General features: G+C 38.7%; 2 protein-coding genes across 3 annotated transcripts in view; both read left to right on the plus strand.

The window, feature by feature from the left end:
• The window catches only part of kcnj10a (potassium inwardly rectifying channel subfamily J member 10a), a 34,168-nt gene extending 27,286 nt beyond the window's left edge, over nucleotides 1-6,882 (plus strand). For both annotated transcript variants that reach the window (XM_082526453.1, XM_082526454.1), the window contains exon 6: nucleotides 2,626-6,882. In XM_082526453.1, coding sequence (XP_082382579.1) covers nucleotides 2,626-3,035 — 410 coding nt within the window. In that variant the 3' untranslated portion in view covers nucleotides 3,036-6,882. The remainder of the gene's footprint in view (nucleotides 1-2,625) is intronic.
• Nucleotides 6,883-10,981: 4,099 nt separating this feature from the next.
• On the plus strand, nucleotides 10,982-14,272 carry LOC309701748 (uncharacterized protein). Its single transcript, XM_082525965.1, has 5 exons — nucleotides 10,982-11,314; nucleotides 11,660-11,950; nucleotides 12,188-12,439; nucleotides 12,607-12,770; nucleotides 12,880-14,272. Exons 1-5 carry the CDS (start codon nucleotides 11,212-11,214, stop codon nucleotides 13,225-13,227), a joined length of 1,158 nt encoding a protein of 385 aa, XP_082382091.1. The 5' UTR covers nucleotides 10,982-11,211; the 3' UTR covers nucleotides 13,228-14,272.
• Nucleotides 14,273-18,280: the final 4,008 nt, after the last annotated feature.

An 18,280-nucleotide genomic window follows, 5' to 3' on the forward strand; every position in this document is an offset into this window, starting at 1 on the left:
TGATGTAACCTCCTGCATGAGTAATAAAACACCCCGAAAACATTTTATCTTTCAGTTCAATATTTAACTTGTTTTGAGTTTTTCTTAGTAATGGAAAAACTGTCATATTTCACGTCACTGATCTGTTTTTCAGTTGTTAACCCTTTACACACTGACGTACAGAAAGTATACAACTGCTTCTAACGATTGTGAATGCATGCATGAATACCTCTCATGCATACTTCATGGACACAGAACACTTATGGAAGTTCAGCAGTGAATGCCTCCTTATGGGATCTATGGGAATTTGGCTTCAAGTGCAAAAAAAAAAACTGTTTCTCCACAGTTGGAGCAGCAGGGCAGAATGCTCTGGCTCTCCAACTGCTGAGACAGAGAAGCACACCTTAACCACGTCATCACTGAAAACTCCATGCACAGAAACTAAAAAAAGGCTTGCACTGAATTGTGTAGTGAAAGTCTTTGCTTACAATAATCTTGGGGATTGTGAAACTTTAAAGTGCTCGTCAGCTGCGAAAGACATACTTTTATAAGAAACTGGTTACACCACAAAATTACAGCTACTAAAAAAAAGTAATCTGTTATATTACAGCATTACATAATGAGAGAAGTAACTCCTTAGAGTGACAGATTTAGAAATTGTCATGGGGGCATAAAGTTTTATACTATAAACTGTATTTTCAAAAGAATACATTTGAGTCGAGTTGATATTGGTAGCCCCGCCTTGGTAGCCCCGCCTCCATCCTTTAATTGGAAGAAGCTTCTTGGTTTTGCTCACAGTGAGACGTTAGCTAAAAGCTAACAGTGAGGGCTTCAGAAATGTAGCACTACATCGTTCTCCTCCTCCACAGCTCTCGTCATCAGTGCTATGCAGAGGTGCAGGTGCTTCATAGTGTTGAGTTCCCAGGTAAATAATGAAATACTTGCACAATGTGACTGCCATCCTCTCGACTGTGTTCCCCGTCCACCTCACTGACACAACTGCAGCATTGATAATTTAACCATGCATCTAAAAGTCAGAAGGACTTGGAAATGATGAACAAGGATCTCAACAATTCTTACACTTTCTTAAATATCTTACCTCACAATAATACATCAAATTACTGAGAGGGAACTGTACTCAGAAAAAAAATGCATATCTTGTGGTGAGCAGGCCTCTCAGCTGAAATGCAAACAGTGCAGATATCTAGAGGCGTGCTTGAAAGATCACTACATGCAGATGAGGCCTTTGCTCCGCCTGTAAAAAGGCCAACAGAGAGAATCCCGTGTGTATCAGTGGTTGCGAAATGTGGTGTTGTTGCCGTGGTGGGAGTGATTGTGGGTCTGGGTGAGGGGAAGACATGTTTACACAGATGAGTGAGTGTATTCTGAGTGAGGCCTGTTGATGCAGGTGTTTGCTTGTTTGGGTGCTGAGGTCGTGCACCGATGATGAGTATAAAGTATATTTTGTGTGTGCTTCTAAAGTACGTTCCACCTGTCTGTGACTATGCAGCAGTGCTTACTCTGCAGGCTTACTGACATTTCAGAAATGAGTTATTTCATTATTTGTGTGTGTAAGAGACTGTGTTGAGTGCTTTTGACAATGGAAAGTCATAAGTGATGAGTTTTCAGTGAACAGTCACTGTTTGTGAAAATGTGCTAAAAGTTTTTGCTGATAATTTTTCCTTAAGTTCTGTATATTTAAGTCTGTGAAGCAGTTCTGTGCATGTTTGTGTGTGTGTGTGTGTGTGTGTGTGTGTGTGTGTGTGTGTGTGGGTGTGTGTGTTTGTAACACTCATTTTCCACCGCAAGAGGCTGCAGCTTTGCCCTTTGTTCTAAGTAGTGCTAAAGGCACTTCCGAATGAGTGTTAATTTCTTCAAGCACTCTCAACAGAAGGCGTTTGTATTGTGTGTTAGCAAGTTCAAGTAAATAAGACACAATCTGCAGTGTTTGTGCTTAGGTTACAAATGTATTGTACTTTGCTGGGCGTAGATGAGTGGAGTTTTTTTCCACTTCCAGGGCCCAAGACTGCATGTCTGTGGACATGAGTTTAAATAAACTGTGCTCTGATGTTAACAGTGGATAGTGTTTAGTGTTTCTGCTTTTCACACCAACTCACAAGATTCTACAGTGGTTTTTATTGTAGTTTACATTTCCTCATATGGAGGAAGGCCTGTTGCCTCATGATGGAGGCAGATTTGTAAGAAAAGCCGGAATATTTTTTATTTTTTAATATATAAGGCGGGTTTGCACTACGCTGTGTGTGGCTACATGAAGATAACAATAACTCTGGAAATGAAAAGGTTTTTTTTTTTTACCTGTTTTCATAGACAAACACATAAGTCAATATGCAACAGCAACAATAACCAACCTACATATGAATGCAAATTATTCAAGCAAACCTTTTTACCCACTTTGACATGTGAGAGAAACTGGTCTAGACCACGTTTCACACTTATATCTCAACAACTGTTTTCTCTCCTGCCTCTTCCTTTCATACTTATGTGACTTGTAATCAATGCTGCATCATATAAAAACTTTTATGCATTAACAGAAGAATTATGTGTTTCTGTATCAAATTGTATGTTTTTTTAATTAATGGGCTAAAGCATCAGAAACCAGTCACCTCGATACTCTTCTGGTTCTAGGTGGTGGCTGGACAGACCCAGAACTGGCTGACTTTGAGCTGTTGGTGATCATGAGTGCCACGGTTGAGCCAACCTCCGCCACATGCCAGGTTCGAACATCCTACCTTCCCGACGAGATCCTCTGGGGCTACGAGTTCCCCCCTGTCGTCTCCCTGTCCACGTCAGGAAAATACGTGGCTGATTTTGCCTTTTTTGACAAAGTGGCAAAAACCAAAACTCCACCCCTTTTCAAGCAGGGCCTGCCACCAGACGTGCAGTCGCAGGGGTCCCGTCAACGTAAGGGCAAGGAAGACGGAACGGACTTGGAAAAGATGAGACTGGAGGAGAGCTACAGGGGGGAGGAGAAGGGCCGCCAGAGAGGGCGTATTCGGGACAGCAGCCCACTGAGTGTTCGAATTAGTAATGTGTGAAAGGGAGTGAAAGAAGAGGTTCTGAAAGTTGATGTGAAACCAAGATCAGGCAAAGATAGGAACAAAGAAGAAGCGACCACATTCTCATGAAGAAGCCTAAACTGCCAATGCATGAGTTATTCTAAAGTACGTGGCAGGAAACTGAACACCTGGGTGTTAAGACTGCGCATGAAAACCAGACACACTCTTTAACCACAAGGCTGTATACCAGAACAAACAAAGAAGATGTTTACAGCCTTTCAGAGTTCGAATATCAAGTTACAAACCTGACTTATACAAATCGACAGCATGCTAAAAGATTTTGTATTTTCAATGATGTCAACAAATTAGTGTCTACACCGTATTTTTTAGAGAAAATTGAACGAGATGAGCCATGAACTTTAAAGCAAGTTCAATATACCCTCAGCATCTTTCCATTGTCTACATTCACTTACCCTAATAATGGCAGTCAAGTGGTCACATGAAGCTGGTTATCAACTTGCTAAATTAACCCATGTCCATTTGAAAGGCAACAATAATACAGGCTGAATGTAACACAGCTGCTGCAGAGAAATCAGCAGTGTCAGTGTGTGTGTGTGTGTGTGTGTGTGTGTATGTGTGTGTGTGCGTGTGTGTGTGTGTTGGGGGTGGGAGGGTCCTGAACAGTGGTTTAATATTAAAATGCATGTATGTATGTATGAATGCATGTGAGTGCTTTGGTCAGTAAGACTGGAAAAGAAGAGATGATATATTAATAAAGTTTAGCCTATTTGAATCCAGGAAAGAAAGCCAGCAGAAAAGGCCAACTCTGTGAATTAAAAGACTTATCAATATCAAAGCTCTGTCATTAAGACACAGGAGAATGATGTTCATCAGGGAAAAAAGAGATTTTAGACAGTATAAAAAAAACCTTTAGACCCTCCTACTGTCTGAGCAGAATCTTTCTACTGTCTGCGGAATCTTCCAGGAATGGTGACGCTATTTTCTGGAGAACTGATTGGTCAGCGAATTAGGTTTGCAGCACCGGACACTAAAAAGAAGTCATGCATTACTCATTACTTTTCTTAAAAGTAATTCAGTACATTACTTAATTGCCAAACAGAATATCACAGTAAAGCATGCAATAGACACGTTGGTCAAAGTGTCAATTTCATGCTTTTCCTTTTCCGAAGCATTAAATGGACATGCATGCAAAGGTTGCATTACTAGCAGAGGGAGATAATAAATTTGCTGGCAAAGCTTTGGTGTGATATCAGGTTGAAAGTTATTCATTATACTGCTGAGATTACTTATTGTTACTCCATGAAATGACCTGAAAAGCAGTGTCCCATAATTACCATTTAAGAATATAAATCTGAGTCTACAGTCCCACACATCAACACAAATCAATATCCCAATGAGGACACACACACACGATCATTTATTTCGTTTTTACTTATGAAAACAAAGCAGATGAAAGATGAAAACCAGAGACTTCAAAGTCGTCGCCACAGTGATTCTACTTTAGAAACATGAACAGGTAGAAACAGAGGCTTCAGTCTTACTTCTCAGCAGTTTGTTATCTGTTAAAGTTCAGGGTCTGGCTGCTGGGCTGGGGTCAGCTTCACTCTGCTTTATCATCACTCTGGCTCTTGGCTAGCTTAGTGTTAGCATGCTGCCTGTGCAGATGGTTGTAAAGAGCTGAAGTTGTGTTAGTAACATAATGCAGCCGTTTCTTTCCCAGAAGCTGTTTGCACTTTACCATCACTTTTTTCTTCTTCCTCCAGCACACAAACTGAAATCAGCTGATTGTAGCACATGTGTGTAAGAAGAAGACAAAACTTTTGTTCCATGTTTTTTCTTTGGATCCACCTCCCTTACTTTTGCAATGAAAGCAACAACATAAATATACATACAACAAATGTTAACTGTAATGCAATTATTGGATTACAGTAATGCATTAAATTACTGCGTTATTGAAAAAACTAAAAACACTGGATTTTCATGTAAGAAATGAACCACCTACATCATACAGAAAACCCAAGATTAACCTGGATAAGATGAAATCTTACTTTGTAGCACAGTCCTCAGGGCAGCAGATAAAAAATCAATCTGTAACAAAAATCATCAAAGTTAAGGATTATTTAGGATTTTTAAAAACATTTTATCTAAGAAGAAAAATGCTGAGGCAATTCTGGCTTGAGAGTAGTTTTGCAGTGAAGCTGAAGGTTGGATGTGTTGATTCACAGTACTGGTTTTGCTTTTTTGTAAAAATAAATAAATACCTGCAACAGGTAACGAGAACTGGAACTGTAGTATTTTAATGAGGGATTTTAAAGGGCAGTACCAACATCACTACGTGAAAAATGAGCTCTTTTATCCAGACGTCTCATTGTGTTCGTTGGAGTACATATATGTTTAGTAATGTTACTAAAAGCATTTTAACATAAACAAAAGGTGGCATTTTATACAGACAGAGTAACTGAACTAACTCTAATACTTAATGCACTGTATTAATATGATTTAAACCATGTGGAGTTTTGAGTGCGAGCGATTTTTTTTACACCTTCAAACTGTTATCGAGTGAGTGTGATAATACTTTCTGTGTGTGGATGTTGAATGCGGATGTTAAATGTGAACTGTTTTAAATATTCTTTACAGTATGCTTTGCGTAGTCCCACAGAAGTCTTGAATCACTGTGCTTTTAAAATAATCTTTTAATGCTGTTATGTCATGATAACAAGTTAGCCTGAGATAACAAAGGTCGTTTTCTTGTGGTAATGACTATTTTTTATACCAAGAAAAAAAAGGTTGTTTACTCTTTGCTTATTAGACAACATGAGCTTCAAGCAAACTACAGGAGGACATTTCTTTTGGCTGTTTTGAATATGCTTATTAAAATACAGAGGAGTGTAAATTGTTGATAATGCGTTATTATTTCTGTAAAGATCTATTTTCCTCTTGGTTTTCTATCAGGAATCATGACGCCACTTTTCATGTATCGTTAATCCATAAAGGCGACTAATCATAAAATAAATTGAATTAAGACACATGAATGGGTTTATTCTGTCAACCCTAGTTTTCCGTCTCATCAAAACAGAAAGTAAAATTGTGTGTTTATCCTTGCACTCAGATAAGCAGAGGTGTTATTTTCACCCCTATGGTGAATCATTTTTGCGGCTTTGTGGTGCAACAGGAACATCAGACAAACAGCGGCTTGTGTTTTCCACTCTTTTATCATTACTCATTCCTACGAGCGGAAATTATTCTTTATAAGCGCTTTACAATTGGTTTACAAATGTTGTGGCAATTCTTTCTGATACAGACAAGTGAGTTATTAAAGTTATTCTAAAATAACAGCATTAAAAAATTCACAGCATCACAGCCTTTCTTGGCTTCTGTACACTTATGTACAGTATGTATAAATATTTTATCTATATTTCTTGTTTCTGTATGTCTTTGACATCTTGTGTAAAGCTTTGTGTTATTGTGGCAGATTAACAGAGTTATGATAAAAGTTTACGGGGACTCACTGACTTTGACACAATAAGTTCAAATATTTTATTTACTTTTTCAGGAACCCAGTTTTATAAAGAATACATGCAAAAAGATAGTTATAGCAAAAAGTTCCTTTATTTTGTATTTTCTCCCCCACATTAAATGACCAGCAGAGATAAAATACTAATATGGATTCCTTCGCTGGTGAAGAACATGAAAAATATTCAGAATAAGTAAAAACACTTACGTACGAGTCTCTGATTAAAGGCTTCCTGTATAAGCTGTATATGTATATGGTTCGCTTGTAATTCTGGAAGCTCATTGGTCTAACTGCTAATACACTTTCAAGTGTGTCTTTAAATAATAAATGTTTTATTTACAACATCCACAAGTCTCTGATTGTGTGTGTGTGTGTGTGTGTGTGTGATAAAGTATTCGTCTTTGAAATATCTGCAGATACCGTCAGAATTATGAAACAAACACTTAAAAAATAATCTGATGACTTAAGTCATACTTGGTGCTTTTATAACAGCTTATGATGAATATTCAGCCTCTAACCATCCTGATCACACCGCAAATAAAGTTCTGAAATCTGAATTAGCTAAAAGCACCAATAGCTCATATTCCATTAATGAATAATAGGGCCATTACTTCTGTGTCTGTGCACAAAACGGGGTATAAATTTGGACCAAATTCATATTTCACAAAACTATCCAAAAGTGCAAAACTAATAATAATCATGATGCTATAAACTGCTTTACCACAAATACAATATTACTGCTAAATTTAGCTGATCAGTCAATTCAAATATTAATTTTATGTTTGCTAACAATCAGCTTTTGCTAGACTTTGACTTCCATCTTATTATCTAGTTGTATTTTTTACACTTTAAGTGGAAGAGTTTGGAAGAGTTTCGGAATATAAATATGTATATGTATAATGTGTGTTGCTTAGACTCAGCCTACTTATTTACATTTTATTATTTCATTTATTTTATTTGGCATGTTCTAAAGCTCTGGTGGCGCTTGCTAATCTGGTGAGACTTTCAGGTAGAAGGGTGGGATTTGGCGGGTAGGTGTGGTGTCCACTGTGTGTGTGAGTTTGTAGAAAGACCAGCTAATGCTATCAAGTGGACATTTTAGTCTGTAGACAAGCAGCACGCTGTTATTTTCATGACTGACCAGTCACCTGGCGTGTGGAGCTGTTTTAACCTACCAAGAGGTAATTAGGAGTCTGAAAGGGTTTTTTCAAAACCAATAGACCCTGTGCACGAGAAAATGCTGACTTCCTGTTTTAAGACCGGATGTAGAGTTGTACATTTGCGGTAGCTTTATTTTGCGGTCAATTGCTACAGCGAAGGTGGACTCCAAAATCATGTCCAAAATATGAAAACAGAAAGATCGTGTGAAGTTACAAAGAGGAGAAGGTGGGAAAACTCACCTGTGCTGTGTCATAAACAAAATCAAATGATCAATTTTGATGTTTGAAGAGTGTAGATCGATTGGTTGTTTACATCACTCAACAGAAGCACAACTGCATTACAAAGTCAGAAGACACATCGTCCACATTCAGAAGCACATTTCTGTATAGTGACAGTTCTTATGATTTAAACAGGCAAATGTTCACCTTTTAAACTATCAGGAGCCATGAGTACTGATATTTGCATGTGCCTTTTATTTTATGGCTTGTTTATGAGTGAAGTGACCATTCAATTTAGGCCACAATACACCCCAGCTAAGACTCAGGGCTGCAGCAAGGGTTGTATTTTCAGAATGTTTGGGAATGAGTGTGTGTGGACTCACCAGAGTGTTTAGTTATCCTGTTTCATTCAGTATTAGTAACCTAGTGATTGAACAGTAAGGAACACCACTTTATCAGTGCTACATATTAATTTACCACTAAACGCAAGTGATTTTACTTCACTAACTAAAGTGAAACTGTACCATTTCAAATGATATGCTCATCTTTAGGTTTAATTATACAATTAATATATTTATTATGAGCATCAACAAGGGAAAATCAAAAGTAAGCTACAGTGTAGAGACCCAGGCCGGCTCACAGATACATGAGACTAGTGTTACATGTTGGGTCTGCGCTCGCAGGCCCAACATGTAACACAAGACTTATCACCAGTGAACAAAGCAAGACAAACAGCGATCCATTTTAACTTGCAAGGGAAGCCTGGTCAGAACCAGGCCCTTGGAGATGAATGCTCCTCACCTGTTTCCCAGCCAACTTCAAAGAACAGCCTTCCCTGCAGCCTTTTATTCAGTGAATACAAGAACCACCCACTGTAACACCCATGTGGTCACAATACGAGGTTAGTCATTCATATACTGCTGCATGGGCTGGGCTGTAGTTACATCCTAAGGTTTTAAAAACTGAGCTTAAATAAATGATTAGTGGCAATAAAAGCCGAGGGAGGTCAACAGTGATCACTGACTTTTTTTAGGAGCTTTTTGAGATTAAATAGAAGAAAATACAAAACATTAAACATGTTAACAACACAAAAGCCATGTTAAACGCAGACTACTTTAGGCCCGGAAGTAGGATTCGTCATGTCATCACTTAATAATCGGATAAAAGCTGAATTTTGTCTCCTGGGTCCGTATCTGGCCTTGTTTGGGTTCTTGACTTCTTTTAAGAGAGTGATTAAAATCATTTCAATATCAATCTGTCAATCAAAGCATAACAAAAACATATACATGAGAAAAATAATTAGGAAACACACAGCATTGAAGGAGGACACAACAAGGAGAGACAATAAATACAGCCCAGGTATAGAGGGGAAAGGAAACAAGTGGGACAAGAGCTGTAGCAAATCAGGTTTAATGAGACAAGGGAAGTTAAACTACATATAAAGTCCAAGAGACAAAAGACCAGAGACAAACATTAAAACACAGAGGCAAGACACGAAAGGGCGAGACATAGAGTGTGAACATAAAATGCTTTTCCAACCCAAAAGAATTACAAACTCACAAAAACTCAAACCGCTGACCGTGACAGGAGAAGATGAAAGGTCATCTTCTCCTTTCATCTGCTCCCTTTTAGGGTTGTGACAGCAGATCATCTGCCTCCACCTCACGTTAACAATCTGCATGTCCTCCTTCACCACATCCTTAAACTCCTTTGTCCAGTATGTCCACTATCCCTCTGCTGCACATGTCCAGACCATCTCAGCATGTCCAAACTGCTCAGCTTGAGCTGTTCCTCAGATGTACTCATTTCTAATCTTGTCCATTCTTGTCACTCACAATTAAAATCCGGACATCTCCAGCTCCACCTCCAGCCACTGCAGGTCTCACTACCATCATGTAAACCTTCTCTCTCACTCTTGCTGCTATCTTTCTGTCAGAAATCACCCTTGAAACTCATCCTTATCCATCCTTTGATCCATCCAAAGTAATGGACCGAGTTGTATTCTGTCTCGCTTCTAATGACTTTCATTCCTTTTCTCTCCACCTCTCCAGGCTCTCTTCCACCCGCTACTACTCTACTCTCACTACAGATACAATGTCCTACACCACCCTCACATTTCACGGCCACTCATTACTTCCTCTTGCAGTACCACAGTTACACTCTTTGTACCCTAACATATGCTTTCTCATTTCCTCAAAGGCTCTCCTTCTGACCTCATCTCCATCAACACTCTCAAAGCAAACATGACATCTGTAGTGCTTCTTCTCTGATGCTCACTGCTCATCGCCTTGATGTCATTCCACAAAGATATCGATTATCAACTTTATCCATTTGTAGTTACTGCAGCTCTGCACATCATCCTGTCCTAGTACTCTTTCTGTTCAATTTTCAGGCAACCTCTCACTCTCCAAGATTATGCTGAAAAATATGGTTATAAAATCCCCTGCCTTCTATCATAAACATTCATACTTCTGGACCAATTACTTTTCCACTCTTCATCTTATATGATTGATAATATCTTACCATAGTATATAGACAGTGTATACCACAATAAATTGGTACTACAGTAGTATAGGCATTTTTGTCCTTCATCTTATATTTGCCTGGTTCTTCTCTGTGACCTTTATAGTGCACTTTAGTAGGAACAATGAGTTTGTAAAATGTGTATTTAATTCACAATGCAAAATATTTAAAATCATAAATTTTAGATGCCAAATAAATGTTACCAGCATCTGATAAGAGATCAATTTCTTCAATGTGAAAACTTGCTGCTTCCGGCTCTAACCATAATGTAAAATGTTTCTGTGCTAGTATGCTAACAACCACAGACACATTTGCACACAGACTTCATACAAAAACCACACATACGTATGCATCTGTTTCCTTCATACCATTGCTCTCTCTTATTTTCCACACGCTAACCCTGATCTCTTCTTGTTTAACCTTAAATATTAGGATTTATTTGCAACAGGCTAAAGTCTTTACAGCACCACACACACACACACACACACACACACACACACACACACACACACACACACACACACACACACACACACACACACACTACCCTAATGTCTTTGTCACCTCTTGTATTTTAATCATAACATTTATGAATGAACAGAAATATCTGGATCATCATTAATTAATTGAAGTGTAGTTTAGCTGCATTTGGCAGACTTTTTTTTTCTTTCTCTGATCCAGCAGATGATGCATCGCTTCCTGGGCTTTGAAGCGTTTCTTTTTCTCTCTGACACCTGCCATATTTGCTGCATTCATAGCTGGCTACAGCAGAGAAACCATGCACAGCAGATTTCCTGTTTATGAATTCCACTTTTCTTACGTTCAGATAAATTTGTGTAGATTAAAAATGATTCTGCTTCTGAGTTTTTGGATTGTTACAGGTAAGCTGAATGAAAATGTTTTTGTTCTTTACATAACTAATGCCAAACTTGACCTAATTATCAAATCATTTTTTAAAGATATGTATCAGAGATTTCATTAGGGAAAAAATGCAATTGTGATGAATGAAGCAAAGTTTAATGAGTGAAATTAAATGTATTTTTTCCTTGGAAGTTTGATTAAAAAGGAATTACTGTTTTGCAACATTATGTTGCAAAACAAAGGATGTCAAAGTGATTTCCTCTTTCATACACCATACACTTACTAGAATATATCTATTGTGTGCATGTTGTGGTTTTAAGGTTTAATAATGTATTTTAAGACTCTTGCTGCACTTTTCCTCTTAGGTCTCATGGCAGAGGACCCACCAACGACATATTATGGACTAAAAAACAGCTCAGTGTGTCTGAATGTTAAGAAATTGCCAGAATATGAACGTGTCGAATGGAAATTTAACAAGACAATTATTGCTGATGATGGAAAAATCAATCCAAAATACAAAGACAGAGTGGTTTATAGTGCTGGAAACCTCTCCCTGTGTATTAAAAACCTGGCTGATACAGACGCTGGCATATATGAACTCTCACTCATCCGTGACTTTATTTCAGTGTCAGAGAAACATCAAGTCATTGTTCAAGGTAAGTTATAAGCAGAACTTTGTCTTGTCCTATTTTAAATATTCAAATATTTCTGGATTTAGTAGAATTTGTCTTACAGTAAGCTTTTACATTTCTTTGTGACTGAAAGAAAAACAGAATCTGTCATTGTCTTTAATCACAACATCATATATCCTACAATTTTATTATCACCTGGGTCATTGTCAGTTCTCTTTTTGCATTAAATCATTAATTTATCTGTTTGGCTCAATGTTACAGACATGGTTCCCACACCTGTTATTACAATGTTAAAGCTGGGCTCCAACCAGTCTGCTGGACGCTGCAATATCACAGTAAACTGCTCCATTCAGGATTATTGGCTTTGGTCTGTTTGTGATGAAGACAGCTGCAGAAGATCTCAGAAATCATTCAGTGAGGTCAACATCACCATCTTCACTGAGAACAGAGCTGTGGTCTGTAGAGGCAACAACCATGTTAGCACAAGTAATTCTTCTGAAACATTAACAAGGTGTAAGTATTAAATATTAATTTTAAATAACATGCTGTTGATTCATTTTACATGAATTATATTTCCCCTGTTATTTAAATATGTACATTGTTGTTTCTTGTCATACAATTATTTTACTTTTTATGTCTGAAAAAAATTGCTCATTAAAATTACGTTTCTGTGTCTGCAGGTTTTAATAACTCTAATCCTGATGATAAAGAGAATGCACAACACCCTCCACCAACGAGAGCGCTTGCATTTATTATTGTTTGTGTTTTACTCGCCTGCGTCTTCGTAACAGTTTCTTTCTTTTTAGTTAAAAGATTATTTTCAGCAAAATGGAAATCCTACCAGGTAAGCTGCATTCACTAACAGATATTTATATCTGTTTATATTTTATATTATATAACTTGTGCAGTGGTGTGTCATAATGTGACTGAATATTTGACTTTATTATTTACAGGCTCCAACTAATACTATCCGCTCAATACAAAGCCAGCCCATTAGTACTCTGCCATCATCTCAGTCTAGAGCCTCTACTGTGTCTTCGTCAAGTGATGCTGACCCTGCTTATGAGAATGCAGACATCCTTCAGTACAGCCAGACCAACAGCCCAGGAGAGCAAATTAACTCCATGGCAAGCTACACAATAGATACCATCTACACTGTTCCAGGAGTGAAAGCCTCTTCTGCTGGCAACAACAACCAAAATACTTCAGAGACTGCCACAGTGGAGGAGGCACAACAACGGCTCACACAGGTCGACACAGTTTACAGCGTGTTGCAGAAACCAAAAAATCTGAATGTGTAGCACCACCCAGAGGCCAAACTGGACTTTTGAACAGTGGGAAACAAAAGAAAACGAGAGAACAAAAACATTACAAGAAAATGAACATATATCCAGCATAGAAAAGAAAAAAGATCAATTCATAGAACTAATACAAAAGTAATCACAGGACTTATGATTATTTCTATATAAAAGTTACATTTCTGCTGAATAATTTGGATGCTTGCTGACATGCTGAGATGAAAGACCAAATGCTGATCTTTGTTTGGGAGCTTATTCACTTATATTTATTTGTTATAATAGTATTTTATTTATATTAGCAATGAATTTTTCTATCCACCAAATCATTTTGTTTTTTCTTTAGAAGTACAGAAAATGTATGAATTGTGCCCCATTAAATCACATGCTAATTGGGCAGCTGTTGATGGATATTTGCTTATGTTTGATTAAACTTGTTTAAGTGGATAAATTTAGCATTTACCCTAGTGCAGGGGTCAGCAACCTTTAACACCCAAAGAGCCATTTGGACCCGGTTTCCTCGGAAAATAAAACAGTGGGAACCGCAAATACTTTTTGACATCTAAAATGAAGATAACACTGTATATATTGCTTTTTGTTCACCTTTTATGCTTTGTATAAACAACTAGAATGTGTTGCTTATGAAATCCATGAAGTGCTTAATGAGAAAAGTACGAAGTCACTTTCATCTTTTTGCAGGACTGTAAGCTGTCATCTGTGAGGTGTGATCGATTTGTTTGGCTATTCTTTTTAACATAGTTCATTGTGGAGAATAGCTGCTCACATACTTATGTGGATCCGAAGATCAACAATCCACAAATTAGGCATATTGGTCGGTCACTCGCGTCAGAAGTAAATGCAAATGAATCTGCCCAGGCATCATTGAATGTTTTATTTTCTTCTGATATTTTTCTTTTCTTACATTACTCCATACTTGGCCAACCTGGGGCTGAAAGTCTCGATGCACAGCGTTTTGGTGGGTATACTGGCTTGTGCGAGTGTGACGCTTATTTTGAGTGATGAAGAATAATAAAATATAATGTAATTTTAATATTTCAACATCACAATAATCTTCCAGTTTAGAACTACAAGTAAAAAAAGAACTAACACAAATAAAATACACTTCGCCTAAATACTTTAATTTATTTTCCCAAGCCACAGGGAGCCGCAGTATAAGGATGAAAGAGCCACATGCGGCTCTGGAGCCACAGTTTGCTGACCCCTACTCTAGTGGATATTAGCAAGGAGAACTATCAAAGGGTTCAGGCCAGGTGAGGTGGCTGGCCAAACACAGTAATAATATGATCAGCAAACCATTTGGTAGTAAGTCTGCCACTGTGGGCGGGTGCTAAGTACAACTGGAAAAGGAAATTAGCATAGCTATGGTACCATAGTCTACCAAAGCATTGCTGGATTTCAGTCATCACAGATTTTGTGGGTCTCCACTCATCCTGCCAAAAGTCATCCTCCATACTCTAGGGTTTTAATATCTCAAGTTATCCAACCAAGGCTCAAGGCTGGTTAGAGAAGCAACAGGGCATCAATCATCCCTGTTGCTTGTGCACATTTTGGTCTTACAATTTTGTCATCCAGTCAACTTTTCATGAATTGGTACAGTGCTCTGAACATTCAGCCTTTTCAGGAATAACCTTATATGGCAAGCTCTGGTAGATATGGAGTTTTGTGTCAGGAAGGGCGTTCAATGGAAAATCTTTGCGAAATCAAACGTGCAGATTGTCAAGAATGAGATTTCCTGGACCGACCACCTTTGGTGCAGTTGGCCAACAGGGTGTAGGTGACAACTGTGGTACTGTTAGTAGAAGAGAAAGGAAAAGAAAAAAGGAGAATGTGTTTGGAGGCACTGAGGCTTTTCTTACGTTTGAGCACAAGGTGTTAATCCTGTGGCAACAACACCCAGCACATTAGTTGCTGGTTCTGGTTGTACATCCGGTCAAAAAAACAAGACAAACTGGATGGAACCGAATAGTTCAGTATTACAGGGACTTTTGCCTCCACTGGATGAACCTGTCCAAAACCAACCTGCTTACCCATATATGTAACTATTGCTTTATCAATATTTAATTTAATATACTCATATTTTGCACAATTAAGGGTTAAGGAGGCTTGATTTAGCCACTGAAACACTGGTTCTAGGATGACTATGCGATCCACCCAAGCATCTGTGTATATCACCAAATCATCAGATACACATACCAGATGCATCAAATGCTAAAATATAGCAGGAGAGTTTTTCATGCCAAATGCTATCACAGTGTACTTAAAAAACATAAAATTCATAAAATTCCATAAAATTCTCAGGAGTGACAAATGCAGAAACGTCACAGGCTCTGGGGGTCAAGGTAACCTGCCAGTAACCTTTAAGGGATCCAACTTAGTGATAAATTTGGCAGGACCGATGCTGTCAATGCAGTCCTCCGTATGAGGGAGTGGGAATGAGTCACAGACAGTGTTAAGGAAAATGTTATAAAACACTTCTTCAGTAAAGACTCAGAGAAGAGAAACACACAGGACTTCTTGCTAGCAAGGGCAGCCTCCAGACAGAGAGACTCGCGCTGAGCACTGCTCCTGTCTTTATTTTATACTTCAGTGTGTGTGTGTGTGTGTGTGTGTGTGTGTGTGTGTGTGTGTGTGTGTGTGTGTGTGTGTCCTGCTGATCAAAGGGTCATATAACATGAAGGCACAAAAGGTACATCCTTGGTCACAAAGAGGGCAGTCTCCCCCTCACCCTAAATAACATGGTGAGGAAGTCCAGCAGTTCATCTATATGTAAAGAAGCACTTAAACTAAAACAGACATAGCTACGTTAATCCTACCGTAAAACAATAAAACAAGGTACGAACTCTCATGCTCCCAGGACGTGGGGGTGCATTCCTGGAGTGCACACCAAGCCTGCAGCCTGTTAGAGATCACACACAATTGATTATATGCCTCTAAGTATACATGGTTGAATATTTCCTAATACAAATAACTACATGCAGTATTCTATCATATGCAAACTTATATCACTAAAAGATTATACTGACTACTAAATACAATTTTCCATTGACAGACAGTTACAGCAATAACAAAAATCTGTGCAGAAACAGGGCGTACCGTCAGACTTAGGGGTGAGCAGACACGTGGCGATCCAAGGTCTGTAAGTGGGCTGGACTAAACCATTGTCCTCTAGGCAATTCACCTCTTTTTTCATCACCTCATGTTTTCCACTGGGCAACGGTAGGCATGGCACAAGCTCGCAAGTGTGACAGGTGTTACAGAACCGCAGTACATCCACTTTCATTCCTGGCCAGAAAAAGTGCTGCATGATACAGTTGTAAATCTTAGTAATATCTAGATACCCTGTAGAAGAATGATCATCAGCAGCTAGCTAATAATAAGACTATTTTCTGAATACTAACAAGTGCCTCACCAGTGAGTAAAGAGGTACTTTAGATTCAGCATCTGGCTCAACAATGCTTGGGAGATGATCTAAAACACCTGTCTAGATGCATGCTCAATCATCCGGGTAAATAAATCCCAAAAGATTGATTCTGTTCTTCTGGACCTCACAGCCCACTGAATGAACAATGGGCTGAGGTCAGTTCCTTGATTGATGATTGATGATTATTATGCAAATTGTCATGACCATTGATCAACAACCGCTGATCAAAGGGTATGTCTGCAATCACAGCATTGTAAGATGGCGAAGATGGCATGCCCAATTCTCTGTGAATGGTACTCATGGCCATTGAGCAGTTGTTGATCAGTGGTCACTGACCTCACAACCTGTTGTTCATTCAGTGGGCTGGTTTTAGTTATTGTGCAAATGTACTGTTTATAAGATTGGGAAAACCTGCAGTCAGCTAAGACTGAAGAAGTCACTCGGATGAGTGACGAAATGTTTCTCCTATTGAAAATGTGACATCCAGATGAGCAGAATCAACCTTTTGGGATCTAAATCACTGCTTTCTACTTCTTCAGCATGGGTATCATTCTTCCCCAAAGTAGAACCAATCACAGTCTCGGACAAATGAAAAAAGGAGACTCTTCTCCCTTGCAAAATCAACATTTGGTTGGGCCTACTCCAACTGTTTTCAGCTGAAGCTCCTGTTCCTGTTCATGCTCCTCCCTGGAGGTATGCCAGATGAGGTTTCAGGCCAGTGTCCTGTTTAGAACCAAACGAGGACTCCAACAACAGCCGATCAAAGTAAGGCAGCGTGATTGGCCTGTCCTCAAGCACCTGTGCGACAGGTGTTGACACTGACAGTGCTACAGTCTGATCTTGCAATAGCAGAGTTAAGCTAGAGGACTCTGGCAAGATATTGATCCCCCTTTACACTAGACCAGACACTAGAGAGGATCTTGGATCTCCAAGCGTCCAGCTGGGCGAGCCATAACACCTATAATAAATGTAGCCATTTCAAGCATACAATTGAACAAGCACCTGTTCCCTACAATAGCCAGGTATCTAGCTAAACTACTAAAGTTAGGATATACCTAACATGCAAAAAAGACCGAAGCAAATTGACAACTGATAACACAATAACATAACACTAAAACTCTCCCCAGTCTGACCTAACGCATCTAGCCTACTTAGTTCCTGAAGTGTTGTCTTTTGTGAGATTATTCTGTTATTATATGTTATCTTATATCTGTAATTGAAGTAGTTGAATTAGGATACTGCTGTAGGTCATATTATACTTCTTAGTATAGAGTGTGTGATCAGTATGTAGTTTTAGTTTGCATTATACTTCTGACTTAAAAGAGTGTGAAAAATCATTAGATCTATTGGATTGACCTGTATTATTCGACACTGTTGAATGTGTTACACTGTTTCTTGACATTTCATACTGCTGAATCATGAAGAGAATGTTGTGTGCAGAGGACCTTGTGCCGATAATAGAAGAAACAGACCACATTCCATGCCCCCACCTTTACAGAGGGCAGAAAGACAGGGAGCCGAGGTCATAACTTAGGCGCCGTGACAGAGAAAGAATGTGAATGTTTAGGCTTTTACGACTAGGTGGGGGCCACTAGAGGCTATAAGAAGCTGAGTAAC

This window comes from Aulonocara stuartgranti (genome assembly GCF_965226115.1).
Source record: "Aulonocara stuartgranti genome assembly, chromosome: 3".
Lineage (NCBI taxonomy): Eukaryota > Metazoa > Chordata > Actinopteri > Cichliformes > Cichlidae > Aulonocara > Aulonocara stuartgranti.

Coding starts and splice junctions, on each gene's coding strand:
- LOC309701748 (XM_082525965.1), top strand. CDS start 11,212: ATGCACAGCAGATTTCCTGTTTATGAATTCCACTTTTCTTACGTTCAG. Junction 11,315..11,659: donor GAGTTTTTGGATTGTTACAG/GTAAGCTGAATG, acceptor TTTTCCTCTTAG/GTCTCATGGCAGAGGACCCA. Junction 11,951..12,187: donor ACATCAAGTCATTGTTCAAG/GTAAGTTATAAG, acceptor TCAATGTTACAG/ACATGGTTCCCACACCTGTT.